At 45.4% G+C, this 19,034-nt stretch overlaps 1 protein-coding gene across 3 annotated transcripts in view; it reads left to right on the top strand.

The window, feature by feature from the left end:
• Positions 316 to 19,034, top strand: part of PLB1 (phospholipase B1) — a 132,641-nt gene continuing 113,922 nt past the window's right edge. For 2 of the 3 annotated variants that reach the window (XM_005686861.3, XM_013967845.2), the window contains exons 1-2: positions 3,882 to 4,018; positions 10,908 to 11,093. In XM_005686861.3, the coding sequence (XP_005686918.2) occupies positions 11,039 to 11,093 (55 nt within the window). In that variant the 5' untranslated portion in view covers positions 3,882 to 4,018; positions 10,908 to 11,038. Of the gene's footprint in view, positions 424 to 3,881; positions 4,019 to 10,907; positions 11,094 to 19,034 lie in introns of those variants that run through there. The other variant, XM_013967846.2, reaches the window with a different exon arrangement.

The following is a 19,034-nucleotide window of genomic DNA, read 5'->3' as shown; positions in this document are numbered from 1 at the left end:
CATCATGGAGGGTATTGAGGGCCCGGGCCAGGGGCCAGAGGAATCCCTAGTGGAGGGAAGAGCCTCAGTGATGGAGAAAAGTAATGACAGAGAAGGCTGAGGGCTTTTTGCCACCTCCTTTTGTGTTCCTCCAGCATAGTGACCTTGGGCAGGAATAGGCCTGGCTGAGCAGAGAAGACCCTTAACGAGGAAGGGTTGTTAAGAACCTTGGTTGAGGAGGAAGGAGGGCAGCTGGGAATGTGGGCTGCAGGGGAGGGAACAATGGAAGAAGTCGCCTCCCTTGTGTGGGCAGTGGGGCTTCATGGAGAAGAGCGCCCAGAGCGCTGCTGTCTTGGGCTGAAGGTGCAGTGGGGAGACCCCAGGGCAGAGCCTAGAAGCACCCACCACCCTGGGGAGGAGAGCAAGAGGCCCGGCATGCGGCAGGTGAGCAGAGGGAGAAGGGGCTTGTGAATGATCAAGGTGAGAAAGGACCCCACTTTTGGCTGGGTTGGGGGCATGACGAAGGGCCAGGGTCTGGTGACAGCCACAGTCAGTTCTCGAATATTCTCCCACAGCCCCAGCTCTGGCTGTGACATGCCATGAGTCTGTGAGTTCATGTATCTTGGTCAGGGCTGAAGTCACTCTTGAGGGGGCAGGTCCCTATGTGGTGATACCTGCTTTCACAGGTCCTATGAGGCATTTGACCCATGGTGCTGGCTCTGCTCTGGGGCAAGGTCTGTGCCCCGGACCCAGACAGAAGCAGCCATGCCCACATGTCCCCATCTCTGGGGATCCCCGCCCTGCCAGACCTGTCAGCCAACCTTTTATCAGTCTGCTCATGGCTCACCTCCATGCCTTTGCCCAAGTTCTTCCAATGAGCACACATCCTTTTCCAGACCTGGGTCAAGGTTTGCCCACTCCAAGCAGCTTGCCTGCAGAGACCTAGCCCTTATTTTCTGCTTCGTGGTTCAGTGTCCACTACATGCTCTTTCCTTGAACTTACACAGTCTCTAGGCTTTATTTCTATGTATGTTCATTGTACTTCCCAAAGAGATGATAAGATCACTGAGGGTAGGGATCACATCTTCTATCTTTTCTGTCTCCCTCATAATACCTAAACTTGACTCATGGAAGGCCCAGGACTCATGGAATGTCAGATGAATGGGAATTCCCTTCCACCCACATGTAGGTCTTGCACCTCTAGGAATGTAACCCTAAGACATACCCAGAGGACGCAGTAAGATGCAGATGGGGAGCAGGGCCAGGCAGGAGCCGAGGCATGCCACCATCGTGATGTTTCTCTGGAATGATGCTCAGCGGGGAGGGACCTTGTTGATGATCCAAACTTCTTCCTCCACCGACTGGTAAACAGCAGTCTCAGGTGGAGGCATAGTTGCCCCCAGGGGCACAGAGCTGAGCTGAGACTCCAAGGCACACCATGAAGACCAGCAACAACTCCCTCTGCTCAAACCCAATTTCCCAGGTCTCAGAGCCTTGGCTTCTCAGCAGCATCCCCATGCTTCTCTCTGACACAAACCTTTTACTTCTCTGGCCAGTTTTTCTCTGGCTAATCTTTAAATAATTAGCAGTCTAATGATTAGGATTGGGATGCAGTCCTTGGAGTTTTCTCTTTTCTCCCTCCATCCTCTCTCCCTAGGCAGACTCATCCCACATCTGGAATGGCCATCTGACTCCCACTTGACTCTGGTTCAGAATTCTCTGCAGAGTTTTCGATCCATTCATCTGCTGCCCCTCTGGCATCTCCTGAGTATCCAAAAGTGACACTTCTAAAGACTTCTGAAGTCTTCCCTCAGCATTCTTCCAAACCCTTCCTCCCTGCCCTGTGGTCCCTACTCAGCATGTGAACCACTGTCTGGGCCAGTGCATAGTCCAGAAATGGAGACAATTTTCCTCCCCTCTTGTGCATAATCTGTAGGTTTGACTTTCTGAGCATCTGTACATCCCCACCACCATCAGCCTGCTTCAGACCTCCTCCACCTCCTGCCCAAAAGCTGACAGTCTCCTGTCCGGGCTCCCTATAGTCCCTAGTCCACTCAGCCATCAGTCCACTTTTAAAAACATTAGGTAGATCCTGTCACTTTCCCATTTTGATCCTTCATTGGCTCCTGGTCTCTCTTGGGATAAAGGCCCAGGTGTGACTGAGACCTATGAGGTTTGAATAGCCCCTCCTACCTCCCCTGGCTCCATCTCCCTTCTCTCCGCATTGCAGTCACCCTGGCTTTTCCCAGGATCCTGCTAATCATAGAGTCTTGAAATGAGCCCAGAAAAGATCCCTTGCCCACATGTTTCCATATTCTTATCTTACATGCATTTGTAAAACGAATTCATGTTTCCCTTTCTAGCTGCCTAGAATCTAAGCTCCATGAGGTCAAGGGCCTCCCAGGGCACATGGAAGTAGCTCAGGAAGCATGTGTTGGCTCTTAGGTCTATCTCAGGGGTGATGTGCCTGGGTTCCGGTCATCGAGCTATTGGCAGATGTGTGCCATCCTGTGCTGGGTAAGGTGTGAGCACCTGGGTTGGCACTGGGGGGAGTGGGCTGGGAGACAGGGGATGTGGAGAGGGCTTGGAGTACAAGATCCAGGGAGGTGATGGTCACAGGGAAAAAGGCCTGCTGACTAAGGGACTTGGCTTTGGATTTGGGGAAGAATTGCTTTGTTTCCTGGCAATATGTGATGGGAGGAGGGAGAATCCTTTTGATCATAAGGTGAGCAGTTCTTGTTTTCTCTTTAAATCATTAACACACACTGGAGACTCATGAGGTGATTTAGAGTCCAGAATTAATGAAACTCAGCAATGAATGATATGTTGGGGCTGAGGAGATAAAGTTTTTAAGAGTAATTCTTGGGTCTGTCTACAACCACTGTTGCCATTTGCTGTAGGAATGCAAATGAATGTAGGAAAATCATATGTTCAGTTCTCAGTTTCTTGAGTTTGAGGTCCTATAAAACATCATAGTGGAGATACTGAGTCAATGAATCTATGAGTTCATGGGATTTGAAGGTTGGAAGAGAGGACTGGCTGGGAATTGAAATGTGGGAGTTACCAATGCATAGATTTTAAATGAAGCCATGAGTTGGAGAGGGGGTGTACCTGAGATCACCTTAGGAGACAGGGAAAGAGACAGAGTAGGGTCCAGGCCAGCATCCTGAGAAGCCGGCAAAGGAAGGTGGAAAACAACAGCTGGAGAGAAGAAACCAAGAAACTAGAAGCATGGGGGTCATTTTCTGAGAAGAGGGGTAGCAGTCAGGGAAGGAACAAACTGGAATGAACAAAAGCAAGGCAGTGCTGTGTCTACGGTTTTGAGGACAGGCCTTTGCAGCAGAAGAATCAGTATTAAAAACCTGGCCTCATCTGTATTCTGTGTGATCTTGGGCAGATTTCTAAACCTTTCTGTGGTTTATCAGAGTCTGTTTTCAGATATGTTACAGTATGAAAATGGACAAGGCTTAGAATGGAGAAAATCAGGAATTTGAAAATTCCTTTTTCTCAGGCTTTCTGTTTGGGTTATAACCAATTATGAAACCCTCCAGTTATAAACAAGGTCCTTCTAGAACCAGGAATAAGAACAGGCTGACCTGCCTCTGTCAACAGTACCCTGAAGAGAGGCACACAGGTGCTCCCTGGAAAACAGAGTTTGCGGTGACAAAGCTCCTCAGAACTAAGCCTGATCCAGGCCTGTCTGTCCTGGTGGCTGGAACTCAGCACCAATCTGCCCAGCAGGCCCCCTGCATTAGTGCCCTGGGACAGAAGGGACCCCACCCATGCCCAGGCCACTCGCACAGCCCTCACCCCAGGTGATGCTCATCAAAGGTAAACAGGGAGCCAGCCAAGCAGACACACTCAAGCATCATCCTCATTACCAAAGCTATTAACACTGCACACAGTGTGTGTGGGGGTGGCTGATGGCCAGCCCCACAGCAAGCTGGTGATGCCAGACTGCAGCCATCCCCTGTCCCACAGCCAAAGGCCCAGAGGCCCCTCCTGGATCAGCAGCGTGGATCAAAGACGTTGACAGCCGGTAAGCTGCCCTGATTTCAGTGGTAGACAGGCCCTTTTCCTCCTCTGGCTCCGTGGTCTGGGAGACGCCCTCCTGGCTGGAGGTCTGCTCTGAACACAGGCCAGGGAGGCATGTGGGGTCAGGCCATGATGGCTGAGGCTGCAGGAGCCAGGAGCCTCCCAGCGTGGCCTTAAGCATATGAGATTCCCAGGAAAGACCAGGAGACTTTGGTTATACCCTTTGGATTTGAAGGACAGATCATAACTCTCCAAGGATGCAAAAAGGATCAAATAAGAGAAAGCTTAGCCACATAGCACAGTTCTATGTGTCCGCTCCACCCCACCCCACAGTGGGCAGAGTATTCTCACCACCGCTTCTCTCCCCCAGGGCATTCCCCGACCCCTGCCCCAGGGACCTCGGCTCTAGAAGCTACAGAGAAGAGCTTCTCCTGCATTCTAGTGCCTACTGGCTATGCTGGCTAGCCTGTCTCCACAGAAGGCCCCTTCCCAGAAAGCCCAGAGGTGTGGCCCCTGGGTTTTAGTTGGTATCTGCTAGTGCGAGGTCTGTGCCAAGTCTCTGTGACTTGAACTTGGCCATTCCTGGGCTGCAGTAGACAGGGCAAGTGCCCTGGGTTCTACCCTGAGTAGCTGAGCAACTGGGCAAGTTCCTAATCCTCTTTGGGTTTTCACTTCTCATCGGTAAAACTGGCCTAAAATCTCCATTGCTGCAAGTGTTCTGGGGTGACTCAGCCCTGCAAGATGAGTGGGAAAGAGCCCTGGACTTGAAACAGGGACTACAAGACCTAGCTCACAGTCAGAGACCGGCCCTGCTGCTTTCTTTGCCTCACTCTGCTCCACTGTACAATGTGGGTGGAAGGGACTGATGAGACGGCTGCTCAGGTTCAGGTACCCTCTGACCAGTTCTGACCTAATTCCTGCTGCGTTCCTGCCTCTGGGTGGGATCCTCCCTGGGAGGGGAAAGTATGTCACCAGCAGAGATGGAGCAGGGCCTCCTTCTTTGCTCTGCTGGTCCTCCTGAGAGGGAGCCACAGAGGACAGCATCTCCCCTACAGGTTAGTGGGTGCCCCAGGCCTGGGCTGTGAGGCAGTCAGGCTGGGTGGTCTGCTCAGACTCAGTGCCCAGGAGCGAATGGTCACATTGCCAGACTCTCCCGCTAAACTGGGTACATGGGCCAGGGGCTGCCCTCCACCAACGCACCATCAAGAACCTTCCTGGGCTTCAGTGGGCTCATTTCTCAGTCATGCCAAGAAGAAACTAACAGACATGGAGGTAGAAGCCTTGGGTCAGAACCTCCTGTTTACAACTTACTGGTTGGGTGACTTCAGTTGTGGCTTTTAACCCCCATGGATACAGCTGGTATTAAACAAGATAACATTCATTTATGAGTTGGATTAGAAGATGCCTGGCACCTAGTAGGTGCTTAGCAAATGCTGTTCAAGTCTTCACCTGGGTGTAGGTGCATAAGGTGTACAGATGGGGAAAGGCATTGATGATGCCCCATGCCCAGCCCTGCTTGGTAGGGCAAAGGTGCGGGGGAGGTGGGGAAGAGGTTTGGGAGCAGTCCTGGCTGATCATTTCAGGCTGCAGATTGCCCCATTGGCTCACTCAGTGTTGTGGGAGTACTACGATCTTCCATGTGCTGGGAGGCGTAGAGGCTGGGAAGCACTGGGGGGCCTGGGGAGGCTCAGCGTCTGGAGATGGTGGGTGAGAGAGGGGAGAGAGGGACAACAAGTGTGTGACTTGAGGATGTCAGAGTTCATGCTGGGGATGCCTCACGCTCCCCATCTGTAAATGCTAGTCAGATGACTCCCTTCTCTGTGCAAAGGGCTGTGTGGGAGGGGGTGCTCTGTATGCTTGAAGGAGGCAGCTCATCTCACCGCTTCCCCAGTTGCCGTGCTCCTCTTCTTTGTATTGCATGTAAGAATGGAATTCATGCCATCAATTTCACAGGTCAGGAAACCAGGAAGAGGAAAGGCCTGCTGATGAACTATAGCCCACACAGCCTGTAACTCAAGGACTGGGCGTCTCCAGACACCAGGATCTGGCCCTGTCCATCTACTCCCTGACCTCGGGGGGAAATCCCAGAGTTTTTATCCAATATGTTCACGTGGGTTTTCCTTTCTGGAGGGGCTTCCAGGTCAGTCTGACTGTCAGCATCCATAGCCTGTTCTGGCATCAAGCCTCATCTCCCGGACCTTTGGTTCATCCAGATCAGCAGAGATAAAGCTTCTTCATCCCTCAGTGCTGGGTACTGGGCAGGCCTAGCTCCACTAGAATCCATCATTGAACTTGATGCCCAAGTTCCTGTCTAATTTAGAATGTCTGAGGATAAAGCCAAGGCCAGGGTATTTTTCTTTCTTCCTTTTTTTGGCTGCTCTGCATGTGGGATCTTACTTCCCTGTCTGGGGATGGAACCCACTCTTCCTGCATTGGAAGCATGGGATCTTAACCACTGGCCAAGCAGGAAGTCCCACACAGGTATTTTTCTTAAAAGCTTTCCAGGTGATTCCATTGTGCAGCCAGGCTTGAGAACCACAAGGTGGGAGAATAATGGTATGACCTAGGGGAAGACCGTGGGCTGAGTGCCTCAATATTGCTTCTCCATTATTTTTCCCATCCTGCTACATGGTATTGGAATATCATGCCTCTCTCTCCTCAGTATTCTATTCTAAAACAGAATGTGTATTCCCTTCATCTTTTCTATTCTGCACTATTGAGCTGATCTTTTTATAGCAGTCTTGGTTTCTTTCCTTTTTATTATTTCATTCATTCATGCATTTGTCCAACATTGAATGAATACCTGCTACAACAGGCAATGTGCCAGTGGCTGGGGACACAGCAAAGGACAAAGAGGTCAGGTCTCATGAAGTGAAGTGTGCATTCTACTGGGATTTATCCTCTTGTTCTTTCTCTTTTTATTAATAAGGCTGTGATACTTGAAAATCATATTTTTTTCCTAGACCTCCATTCATTTTGTCTCTTACTGATTCACTTCTTAACTGAACTCTTATCTTTAGTATATTGACTGTAAGAAAATCCTCTGCCCCAGGCAAACTAAATCTGCTCAGTCACTCACACTGGACAGTGTTTTACCAGTGTGTGTGTACACATAGGCTTGTGTTTTGTATCCACAGGAACACGCGTCTGGGTAACATTCAGGTCTGGAGATGCCTAATCCAAGCCTCCTTTTACTTCTGTGACCATGAAGGGCTAGGAGAACATAGATTTGGTTAGACCAGCTGTCACTTTGCCCTTGGAGAATATCCAACCAATGAATGCAGATTTGTTGAAGGCCTTGTACGTGCAAGACATCAAGCTAGGTGCTCTGTGGGGAGGGGTTCCAGGAATGCTAAGATGGCAGGAAGAGAACGCCCCAACCTCTCCCTCAGGAAACCCACCAGGATCATGGGGCTATTTCCATGCAGGGCTGAGTGACACAAGGCTGTCTTGGTGAAGGCCAGCAGGTGCTTCAGAAAAGCCAAAACTTGGGGCAGACAACTTCTCAGGGCCTGATTGTCATCTGTGCAGATTATTCTGAAACGGACACTCCTGGTTCCACCCCTCCCACAGTTCTGGCGTGTACCCTTCCTCTTCCAGCTGTGGACCTTCTTTAGAATAGGCCCCAATGGGTACTCGTCCTACATAACAGGCACACACTTCAACCTCATTGCCAGAGCGCACCTAGGAGCTGAAGACTAGATTTTCCTTTGTTCAAAGAAGAGGATAATTTTGTTTACTCCTTGCTCACAACCGTCTAAAAGCTTGGTTTGTACTTTCCTCCCAAGGCCCAGATCTAATCACAAGGATGGCGGGCTTCGCAGGTGGCGCTAGTGGTAAAGAACCCACCTGCCAATGATCCCAGGGTCAGGAAGATGCTCTGGAGAAGAAAACGGCAACCCAGCACAGGGTTCTTGCCTGGAGAATCCCCCGGTCAGAGGAGCCTGGCGGGCTACAGTCCATGGGGTCCCAGAGTTGCATGTGACTGAGCGACTGGCTCACTTTCCACCATGGCTTCTGGCTCCTGGCACATGGGAATTTGGGGTGGCTGGATCCTTCCCCAGAGGGAAAAACAAATCAGCTTTCTTTTTTGCGAAGTCTAGGGACTTCTTTGTGGATCTGATCAACTACTCTCTGAGGTAGTGGTTTTCTTTCTTTCTTTTTTACTGTGATCCATGTTTAGAAACACATATTGTAATATTATAGCACCAGGTTTAGTTGAAATTAAAGTTTCTTAGAACATCACTTATCCTTACTATATACAATGCACTCCATTCCATTATATCCTTTTCAGATTTTTTTAATGGGATTACCATCCACCAAATAAAATTCTTAGGATAATAATAGATTGTAACCCTCCAGTTTGAAAAGTACTCTTCTGAGGCCCCTTTAATCCACACAGGCCCTGTGGCCGAGGCTTGGTCTAGCGCCCCCTTGTGGATTCTTAGACAACAGCAAAGTGAAAGTGAAAGTTCCTCAGTCCTGTCGGACTCTTTTCCGGCCCCATGGACTACACAGTCTGTGGAATTCTCCGGGCCAGAATACTGGAGTGGGTATCCTTTTTCTTCTCCAACCTAGGGATTGAACCCAGGTCTCCCGCATTACAGGTGGATTCTTTACCAACTGAGCCACAAGGGAAGCCCTTAGCTTTTTCAGCACCAAGAACAAACAGCAAGCACATAGCTTTTTCAGTCACCAAAATGCCTTCTGACCAAGGCATGGACTGCCATCCCTGAAAGATTTGAATTCCTAGGGCCGTGCCTTTCCCTAAAGGAACATCTGTTGAATGTTGCTAAAATCTGAAATGGAGCACCTTCCAGTCTCTAGGACATGTCCTCATAGGATATTTTAGTAGCAAAAATCAGAGAACAAGTTTATAAACTTTGGGAGTTTGGCAAGTCCTTTTCCCCTTGATTTCGCAGCTGCTAACAGATCACAAAGGTCATTGGTGCTAATTAGACTAAGACGTGTGAAGAGCACACCACAGAGGGGGACAGGGGTACCCGAGAAATGTTATTCCCCCACTACCACGCAGCTGATGAGAGTTCCTTGATGCACTGACAGGACTCAAAGATTTTTTTTTTTATCTAAGAGGTAATTCAGTATACAAAAATGCTTCACAAAGGTTCAAGATGGTTTTAAATCACTTCTCAGTTTTTCTAAATGGAAAAGGGGTGAGAGATTGGTGCGTATGTCACTCAAGTTGGGCCATAATGGTCCTGCAGAGAAGCAGTAAGCGATGGAAGGGGATGCATGGACTCCGGGCTGTTTCTGTCCATTGCTCATCATGCTTGCCACTCCACCTGCAACTGACCTAAGCGTGAGTGAGGACCTGTGAACACTCATGCAGCCCAAGCAAGTTGAGGGATGCTCCTCAAAGCTGCTAGTGGCCTGGAGCTGACTCCTGGACTCCTAACATCATCATAGAATGGGAGCTTTGGGTCTCTCATTGAGCTTATGGGCAAATTGGTGAAGACAATGAATGTCATGGACTTCCCTGGGCAGTCCAGTGGCTGAGACTCCATGCTTCCACTGCAGAGAATGTGGGTTTAATCCCTGGTCAGGGAACCAAGATGCCCTATGCTGGGCGATGAGGCCAAAGAGTGGGAACTTATGTACACCCATGGCAGATTCATGTTGATGTATGACAAAACCAATACAGTATTGTAAAGTAAAAAAATAAAAATAAAACAGAGAACAAGGGTCAGATGCTCAGAAGTATCTATGCTCAAATGACCCCTGCAGACTCATATTGGGTTTACTACTTCTTCCTTCTCTGCCTTGTGTGCCACCCTCTCCCAGGCGCCAGGGCCAGTGGATGGCCAGCTGGTCAAGTTAAATAAGTGCCTCCACACCCCTGGTGTGACCTGAGACCTTCGTGTCACCCTGAGGCTGAGCCTTTGGCATAGCTAAGCCTGTGGTCACCCACAAGCCACGTTATTCTGAGCAGGTGAGGAAGGAAGACATCTTAATATCTGGAAGTCAGAAACAAAGGGGCCACTCACTTGGTCTTCACTTTATACTTAAGACAATCCAACTATGATTTTATGCAATTGAGGAAAATGTCAGCAGATCAAGACTTGAGGCTGGATGATAGAAACCAGCTCCAGTCCCCTGTTTAGATCTCAGAGCCAGGCTCTCGGCCTTGGTGCTGTTAGGGTGGCCATAATGCGAGGATGATTTAAATACATCTGTTTTATTAACCATGGGCCATCATTCCTTGATACTTGCGGGAAAAAATTTCAGCTTCACCCTCAAGACTCCTTTGTCACCCATGCTTTAAATTTCAGCTCCATCTGCTCAGCCTAGACCCAGCCCAGTATTCTGGCTTCGTTTGCCCAAAGGAAGCTTCTGGTTCTATCCAATGAGCTCCATGGCTCATCTCTTGGCTTACATCTGTCACTTCAACATGCAGCCAGTAAGTGTGTGGCAGGCACTTCAGCTCCACACTCCCGACCACCCATGGCTTTGGGGGTTGGGGGTCTGAGAAAACCTCTCTGCACCAAGCAAACTAGGGAGCCTGTCGGTGCTCCTGAGACGCTGTGGGAACACATGGCACACTCCAAGCCCTCACGTTTGGAGGTGGCCGTTTGGTTTGCAGATGTTACAAGGTACTTTCAGTCCTCTCAAGGCTTTCATTTCCAGAACTCACAGCAGAAAAACTGGGGCTAACCTAAGGGATGCCCCAAGCTCTGACCCAGGATTCTAGCCCAGCACCTTCCATTTCCAGTGCCCGGACACGAGCAATTTCTGGGCCCTCACCATCCTGGAAGACCACTCGAAGGGGGCTATGTCCTGGTCTTCTGGTGCCTTTGCCTAGAATGTGCCACCCATCTTTGACCCATCTACCTTGAGAAGTCTTCTGCCTAAATGTTAATATTTATCATTTACAGCTGGCCACGGCCCCTCTCAAAGGTGAAGACAATAAAATTTATGACTGGCGCTCTATCAGACAACAGAGGAGCATAAAAGCCGCAGGAAGAGTGAGAGCCCATTAGTCTGCAGACATCTGGAAGGTTCCGGCATGGGGCTGCTGCCCTGCGCTTTCCTCCTGGGGCTGCTACTGCTTCTGGGGCAAGGTAAGTCCACTTTTTGCTCATTGGGCAACGAATGGCTTGGCCCTGCAGGTGTCCCACGTTGCTTTGCTTGGAGCTTGGGAGAGGAGCAGGCAGGTTGCAAAGCAGAGATTGGAGTGCCTACAGCTGTAGGGAAGAGGCGGGTCTTGAAACAGGCAAGAAGGTGCAGGCGGGCTGCAGCCCCGTGGTGGGGAAGCAAGCAGTGGGGGTAGGGCCCTGGCTGCTCCTCTGTGCTGTGTGGTCTTGGGCAAGTTCTACCTCCTTGGACCTTGATTCTTAACATGGAGATACTAATACCTCTGCTACCACTAATGGTAAGCCCATTAGTATGATCGCATGGGCTATGCTTGTTTTTTTGGCTGAAAGGGGAGAGGGAGGCAGATTTGATGGCCCCATGCTTTTTAGGGATACTGGCCCTGATTGAAATGAGAGGTCGCCCAGCCAGGGCTCTGGACTCCTCAGAGCTAATGGTTAGAAGACTGGGCCTCTGCCCCTCTTCTCCTGGCCCCTGGCTCTTCCTTTCTCCCTTTGTCTAGAAAGGCAGAATCTCTTAAATCTGAAGTAGACCTTAAAGATGACTTTTTTACTCTCTCCAAATGAGAGGCCTGGGCCCAGAGTGGGAAAGCCCTGGAGGCCCCTGATGGAGAGGAGAAGATGGGGACAGAGGCCAGGGCCCACTGGCGTCCAAGCCCTGCTTCTGCTAATTACCTAGGATATGTTGCCGCTTTCTCAGAGTCTCTGGGGTGGGAGGTAGGTGTGGTGGTGGAAGATGGTACCTGCTCAGCTCCCTGTATGGGAAGACTGCATTTTCCTGACTATTCCTGAGGCTTGCTGCTGCTGCTGCTAAGTCGTGTCCGACTCTGTTACCCCATAGACAGAAGCCCACCAGGCTCCTCTGTCCCTGGGATTCTCCAGGCAAGAATATTGGAGTGGGTTGCCATTTCCTTCTCCAATGCATGAAAGTGAAAAGTGAAAGGGAAGTCGCTAAGTCGTGTCCGACTCTTCGCGACCCCATGGACTGCAGCCCACCAGGCTCCTCTGTCCATGGGATTTTCCAGGCAAGAGTACTGGAGTGGGGCACCATCGCCTTCTCTGTCCTGAGGCCTAGGAATCTTTATTGACCATTTGAATTCCTCTTTTGTGAAGTGCCTATTCTTGTGTGTTTCCCATCTTTTCCCCAAAGGTTTGTCCTTTTTCCTACTTTACTTTGTTTTAGTTTTTAATATGCGCTGTGCACTTGCTGTTCGTTTGGTATAACCAAAAATATCTTCTGTTCTGGGCGCTTGTTTTTCCAGTCTCTTTATAGAGACTTTAAGAGAGCAAAATTCTAAATTTAGGGGGAAGTAAATTCACCAGGAAACCCCAGAGGAAGACCACCCAAATGAGAACAACTGGAGGCATTTATTCTGAGGTTACTTCCCAGGTGGCACAGTGGTAAAGAATCTGCCTGCCAATGTAGGAGACGCCGAGAGACCGGGTTCCATCCCTGGGTTGGGAAGATCCCCTGGAGAAGGAAATGGCAGCCCACTCCAGTATTCTTACCTGTAAAATCCCCTGGACAGAGAAGCCTGGCAGGATAATGTCCTTGGGGTCACAAAGAGTCAGGCACGACTGAGCACGTCAGTGTGTTACTCCAAAGTCGCTATGGCCAGGAGGCAGCTGCTATCATTTGTGTTGGGCAGAGATGCCTTCAAGACAGGCAGAGGAGTGGGAAAGCTTGATGACCAAAAAGGAGAAGGTTTCAGGGGTGCTCTGATTGGCAGCAGTTGCCAGAGGGAAAGTAGCTGCAGGTGGCTAACTGGAAGGCAGGCCCTAGGGAACATACTCGGCTCCTCTGGTCCGCCCTGTGTTGGGAGCAGAGACAAAAGTAGGGGTATTGGAGACGTGGACCAGGTCCTGACGGTGCTAGGCTGTTTGCTGCGGGAGTGCTGGTGGGGCTTCCTTGCCTGTCTACTGCAGACATGTGGGTCAAAGGTGTATTGTCAACTACGGTCTGGCTATTGTCGTTTGTATATTACCTGTCCATTTCTAAAGTTTTTAAATCTTTTCTGGTTTGTGCTTTTTGTGTTGTCTTTAAGAACTTCTCTCTGGTCTCTGGGTCAAGAAGATATTATCCTATATTTCCTTCTAAAAGTTTTATAAATTGGCTTTTTCCCATGGATCTTTTTAAAGACATCCGGGATTGATTTTGGTGACTAATGTAAGAGGAGAACCATCCCCCTCCTTTTTTTTTTTTTTTTTTTAAATCGTACAGATGTGTCCGACTCTGACTCTTTTTAACCCCGTGGGCTGTACAGTTCATGGAATTTCCCAGGCCAGAATACTGGAGTGGGTAGACATTCCCTTCTCCAGGGGATCTTCCTGACCCAGGAATTGAACCGGAGTCTCCTACCTTGCAGGCAGATTCTTTATCAGCTGAGCTATCAGGGAAGCCCCAGTGGTTTTTTTTTCCTCTCACACAATGTCTGATTGTCTCAGCACCGTTGAACAGTTGGTTGCTTCCTCAACTCTGTTCACGTATAAAGGATTCACAAGTGCCTGCATCTGTTTGAAATCTGTTTTGCTCTATTGGCTGCTTTCCCTATTTTTGTGCCAGGAGCACATTATCTTAATTCTATAGGTTTATAGTAAGCTTTATTATTGCGAAAAACAAGTCTATTTTATCTTCTTTAGAAGTGACTTGGCTTTGAACTTTCATATAAATTTTACTATTTGTCAATTTCTACCCCCCCAAAAAAACCTGTCAGACTTTTGATAGAAATTGCTTTGAATTCTATGAATTAAGTTTAGGGGAAAATAAATATCTTTACAATATTGAGTCTTCTTTAATGTCACTCAATGCTTCATAGTTTTCTCTGAGGTCTTGCATATGTCTTATTCATTTTTTTCTTAGTTATATGATTCTTTTGGTGTAGGATAAATGGAATGTTGTGTTGAATTATCATTTTGAAAATGTTATTGATATATAGAAATTTTTCTTTTGTATCCAATTAAACTCTTGGGCTTCCCTGGTAGTTCAGACAGTAAAGAGTCTGCCTACAGTGCAGGTTTGATGCCTGGGTTGGGAAGATCCCCTGGAGAAGGAAATGGCAACCCATTCCAGTCTCCTTGCCTGGAAAATTCCATGGACGAGAAGCCTGGCAGGCTATAATCCATGAAGTCACAAAGAATTGGATACAACTGAGCGACTTCACATGTACAAACTTAAACATTTTAATAAGTTACCTGTATATTCTTTTGAATTTTCTGTAGACGCAACCCTGCTAGCGAGGACAGTTTGGTTGCTCTTTTTTCAACCTGTATACCTTTTCTTTCTTTAGCCTTACTGTGCTGGCTGGTGCCTCCAACTACAATTTTTTCATAGCAGTGATGGTTGGAGGCATGCTTGTCTTATTTCTTGTCTTATTTTCAAAAGAAAAATATTTTTAATGTTTCATCAGTACGTGCGGTGTTTGCAGGCTTTTCTGTAGGTACTCTTTATGAGACTAAGAAAGTTCTAATTTATTCCTAATTCGCTAAGAGGTTTAAAAAAAATTGTGAGTGGGTGTTGAATTTTATCTAATGCTTTTTTTGCACTTATTGAGATGATTGTATGATTTACTCTAACATGGTGAATAAGTTAATTGGCTTTGTATTATTTTGTTCACTTTTTCAGTCATTGCTTGTTAGATTTACCAAAGACCACACACTGTGTTTATTTTCCTGCCTCTTTAATCCCTTTTAATCTACAGTAGTTCTTTAGCCTTTTTCCCTGCTTTCTTTTTTATTTTGTATTTTTGTGTTCTTGAAAAATTGAGGCTTGTTCTTTTGTGCACTGCAGTTTGAATTTTTCCAAATTGTTTCTTTATTGCTACAGTCAGACTAAACTCTTCAGGTAGAAATACACCATAGATTGTGTTGTGTCCTTGATGTATAACATTTAGGGATACATGTGATATTAGCAAATATTTTCATTGATGTTAAATTTGATAATTTGTTTAAGATGGTGTCTGCCAGATTTCTCCTTTGTAAGGGTACCTCCCATGGGATTTATAATCTGTAGGGAGATACCAAGTGACTGTTCTTATAACTAATGGTTTTAGCATCCACTGATAAATTTTGCCTGAATTATTACCATGGTGAGTGTAAGCTGTGATTTTTAAATGTCTATCATTTCCTCTTCTACTGTTGGCATTCCTGTTTTAAAAAATTCTCTTCTAAAAATACCCCATTCTTTGAGATTTATCTTTCATAAAAGATAAAATGGACTTATGGATTCTTTTTTTAATCAGTATGTCATAACCCAGCCTTGTGCTTACTCATTTTGATGCTCAAGTTATTGGCCTGTGAGAGCCTCTCCAAGCTGACTTCTCTTTCCTCATCAATTTTTAAGCACCTCTAACTTTATAGAACAAGTTATTCAGACTAACCCATTTTCCCTATTTCAGCCATGCAGTTAGCAATGCCTTTAAGATGTTAACTGATAGGGGATTTTATTTAGATCCAGGTGCTAGTGGTATTCATTGCTGCTGGAGAGTCATTATGTCTAAGCTCTCTCAGCGCAGAGCTCAGAAACATAGTTTTCTTTTTAAAAAGATGTGTTTATACAGATGTCTCTACTTTTAGTTAGGTTAGGGTTTTATCTCCTTGTCCTCTTCCAGACTTGCATTTTCCTTATCCCGCAGTGCAAACCAGCTTTACAAAAACTCGATACATTTGTTCATTTGTTGAATCCTATAGTACATACAATATTAGAATTACTACAGTACTACACCACAAACAGACGAAGTTCAAAATCTTTGTGTTTTTGTCCTTAGACTGTTCGTTCTGTTCCACTCAGGGTATGTAATCAAAATATTTTGATCAAAATCACTTGTATTAACTCTTTTCTTCTCTCTGTGTGGTTATCTATTTGACATATAATTTTGTTTCTGTTTGTATTCAATTATAGGGTTTCTCCTATTCTTGTTGATTTTACTTTTTAAGTTTTTTTTTTTTTGATGAGGACTATTTTTAAAATCTTGATTGAATTTGTTACAATATTGCTTCTGCTTTATGTTTTGTTTTGCTTTTTTGGGCCATGAGACGTATGGGATCTTAGCCTCCCGATCGGGGATTGAACCCATACCGCCTGCATTGGAAGACAAAATCTTAACCACTGAACCATCAGGGAAGCCCCTCACTTTATTTTTTTAATATATAAAACATTAACATGGTTCAAGAGTCAAGGCAATGTGAAAAGATATACTCAGAATTTCCATTCCTGTGCCTAGCCTTCCCATCCCATTTCTGCCTGTCCCCGTAGGTAACAGATTTAATTATTGTCATATCCTTTCTATGTTTTGCTTTGCAAATATATATTATTTTTCTTCTTGCACAAAGATAAACTATTATACGTTTCTTCTTCATCCTGTTGTTTTTTTTCATTTAATAGTGTATCTTGAAATTACATTATATCTGTTCAGATATCTTTTTAACTTTTTTCCCAACTATAGGATATTTCATTGTGTACTACATGTATTCAGTCAGTCTCCCGACATGAGTATTAGGTTGCTTCCAATATTCTGCTATTTTAGGTAATGCTGTCATGAACAATCATATACATGTGTCTCTTTTATGTTTTGGGAGGTATAGCTTAGGGCAAATTCCTAAAACTGGGATTTCTGGGTCAAACGATAAGTACACAAATGGTTAGATATTGCCAAATTTCCCGCAGCCATAGGGATTGTACCATTTTACATTCCCATATATATATATATATATATATATATATATATATATAAATATATGAAAATGCCTACTCCACAGCTTGACAATAGAGTATATTGTCAGGCCTTAGAATTCTTGAAATGTCACAGATGAGAAGTAGTATTTTAGTTAAATTCTCTGATTGCAAAGGAAGATGTCTTAAAAAAAAAATCCTGTATTTTCAGGTGCCAAAAAGCGATGAGAGGGTAAGTTCCAAAAGTATCAACACTTTTCAAGTCTCACGCTTACATTGGGACTTGCATAATGTCCCACTGACCAAAGCCGTTCACACGGCCAACCCCGGGCTTAAGGGGTGGAGACCTTAACCTCTCCTCTTGCTGGGAGGAACAGCAGCGTTCTATCGCCAAGTGACATACATTCAAGGATAGGAAGAATTTGTGATTATTTTTCAATCTAATTTACCTACTTCCTTGCTCTTGTTTTCTGGGATTTTCATAGCTATTTTGCATGTTTATTTTTCTATTTTTCTATTGAGTCTTAGAATCAATTCACCTAGCTTCAGAAAAAAGAAAGGTATTGCTGTTTTATTGAAATTGCCTTAAATTAGTAAATGGAGGAAAATAGGCTTATTCAGAAGTGTTTTATCTCATATTATTATAAATGTCTTCCATTATATTTGCTAACTGAGCCAGGCCATATACTGTTGTATGTGAAGGTTTTTAATTTTTATGTGAATGTTATACTTTATATCTTGCTAAATCATTTTATTGTTTGGGTTAGGTTTAACGCTGATTCTTAGAGTTTTCAAGGTTACTCTCACGTTATCAATAGTTTTCCTTTTCCTGACTTTGCTTTTCTGATTGCATTGTCTGCTCCAATACAGTGCTAGACAGCAAGGGAGAGAGTGGGAATTCCCACTCTATTCCTAACTTTAGTAGAAAACATTTTCCTTGTTCAACTAGATGATGGGCTTTGGGAATTATACATATATACACATAAATTATGTTTTGTGTGTTCACATTAAGGAAGTATCCACAAATTTCTGTTTTCTTGAGTGTGTTTACATTTATCAGAAACGAATGTTAAAGCTGTTGAAGGTCTTTTCAGCTTCTATGGAAACAATCGTTTTCCTTTCAGATTTTTGAAAATTGGTTTCATTGTTCAAATTTAATTTACATTTAGTTCTCTATCAAATTTGCAATGTCACTTTTAAAAATAATTTTGTATTCCTATAAATATCCTCAAATTTATTTTTAAAAAACAGCAGTTCTATAATTTTTGTCTATAATTTCAATCTTCCAAGTTTTTGATCTATTTTCTGCTTTGTTTTTTTCTGCTAATACTTGCTCCTGGATATGTTGTTTGTTTATGTGCTTGGTTACTTTTTAGCGTGTGATGCTTTAACTCCTTGAAAAACTAAGATTCGCTGAGGCCTAGGATGAAGATGCCTGTCTTTAGACACTATGAACATTATCTGTCAGGCACCTGGGGCACTACCATTATACCCTTCAAAATAAATTCATGAGGTTCAGTAGAACAGCTAAGCCCCATACTAAGCATTGTACATATATAACAACTTCCCTTTAAGAGGGGTGTACTATTCTCCTCATTTTATAGATGAGAAAACTGAGACTCAGAAGTTAAATAACTTGCCCAAGTTCATCCAGCTATTAAGCACTGAAGCCAGAATTCAGTTCTGAGTCCACAAAAAAGGCCTTTCACCACCTTCCTGCATCACAATAGAGCCCAACAGAGGAAAGAACCAAACTGGAGCTTTTGTTCAAGCTTTAAAATGGACTCAAAAAACCCGTATGAAAACAGATTCCTGTTCTGAAAGTTTCAATTTAGAAAAGTTTTGATTTAGAAAACTGAAACATCCCTATCTCAAAACTGCAATTTGCTAAAGCAAGTTGGCAAGGAAGCCCTATGCCTAATAAAATACAATTTTCTCTAGAATTTCACTTTCCTGGCAGGGGTCAGAAGTTCTCCAGGAGACTGTCATACTAGTAAATGAAGGCTCTTGGCTTGGTAGCACACCCAGGCCAGGCCTGTTGCTGCAAAGCCAAAGATGGGAACTGGGTGAAGTCATTCTGTGAGGAAAGGAATGCCTCTTTTATTATTAGAACAAGTAAAGTTAGTCAATGTTTGTTTTACAAGGGCCTGCAGTCCTTCCTGGAGGTTACCAGTACAGTCTTCTAGAAATAGTCTCTTTCCAATTAACAGAAAGCAACCTTGAAGGACTTCTGGTTGGCCCAG

This window comes from Capra hircus, chromosome 11 (genome assembly GCF_001704415.2).
Source record: "Capra hircus breed San Clemente chromosome 11, ASM170441v1, whole genome shotgun sequence".
Classification (NCBI taxonomy): domain Eukaryota; kingdom Metazoa; phylum Chordata; class Mammalia; order Artiodactyla; family Bovidae; genus Capra; species Capra hircus.
The sequence above is the reverse complement of the archived record's forward strand: the minus strand, read 5'-3'. Positions and strand labels throughout refer to the sequence as shown.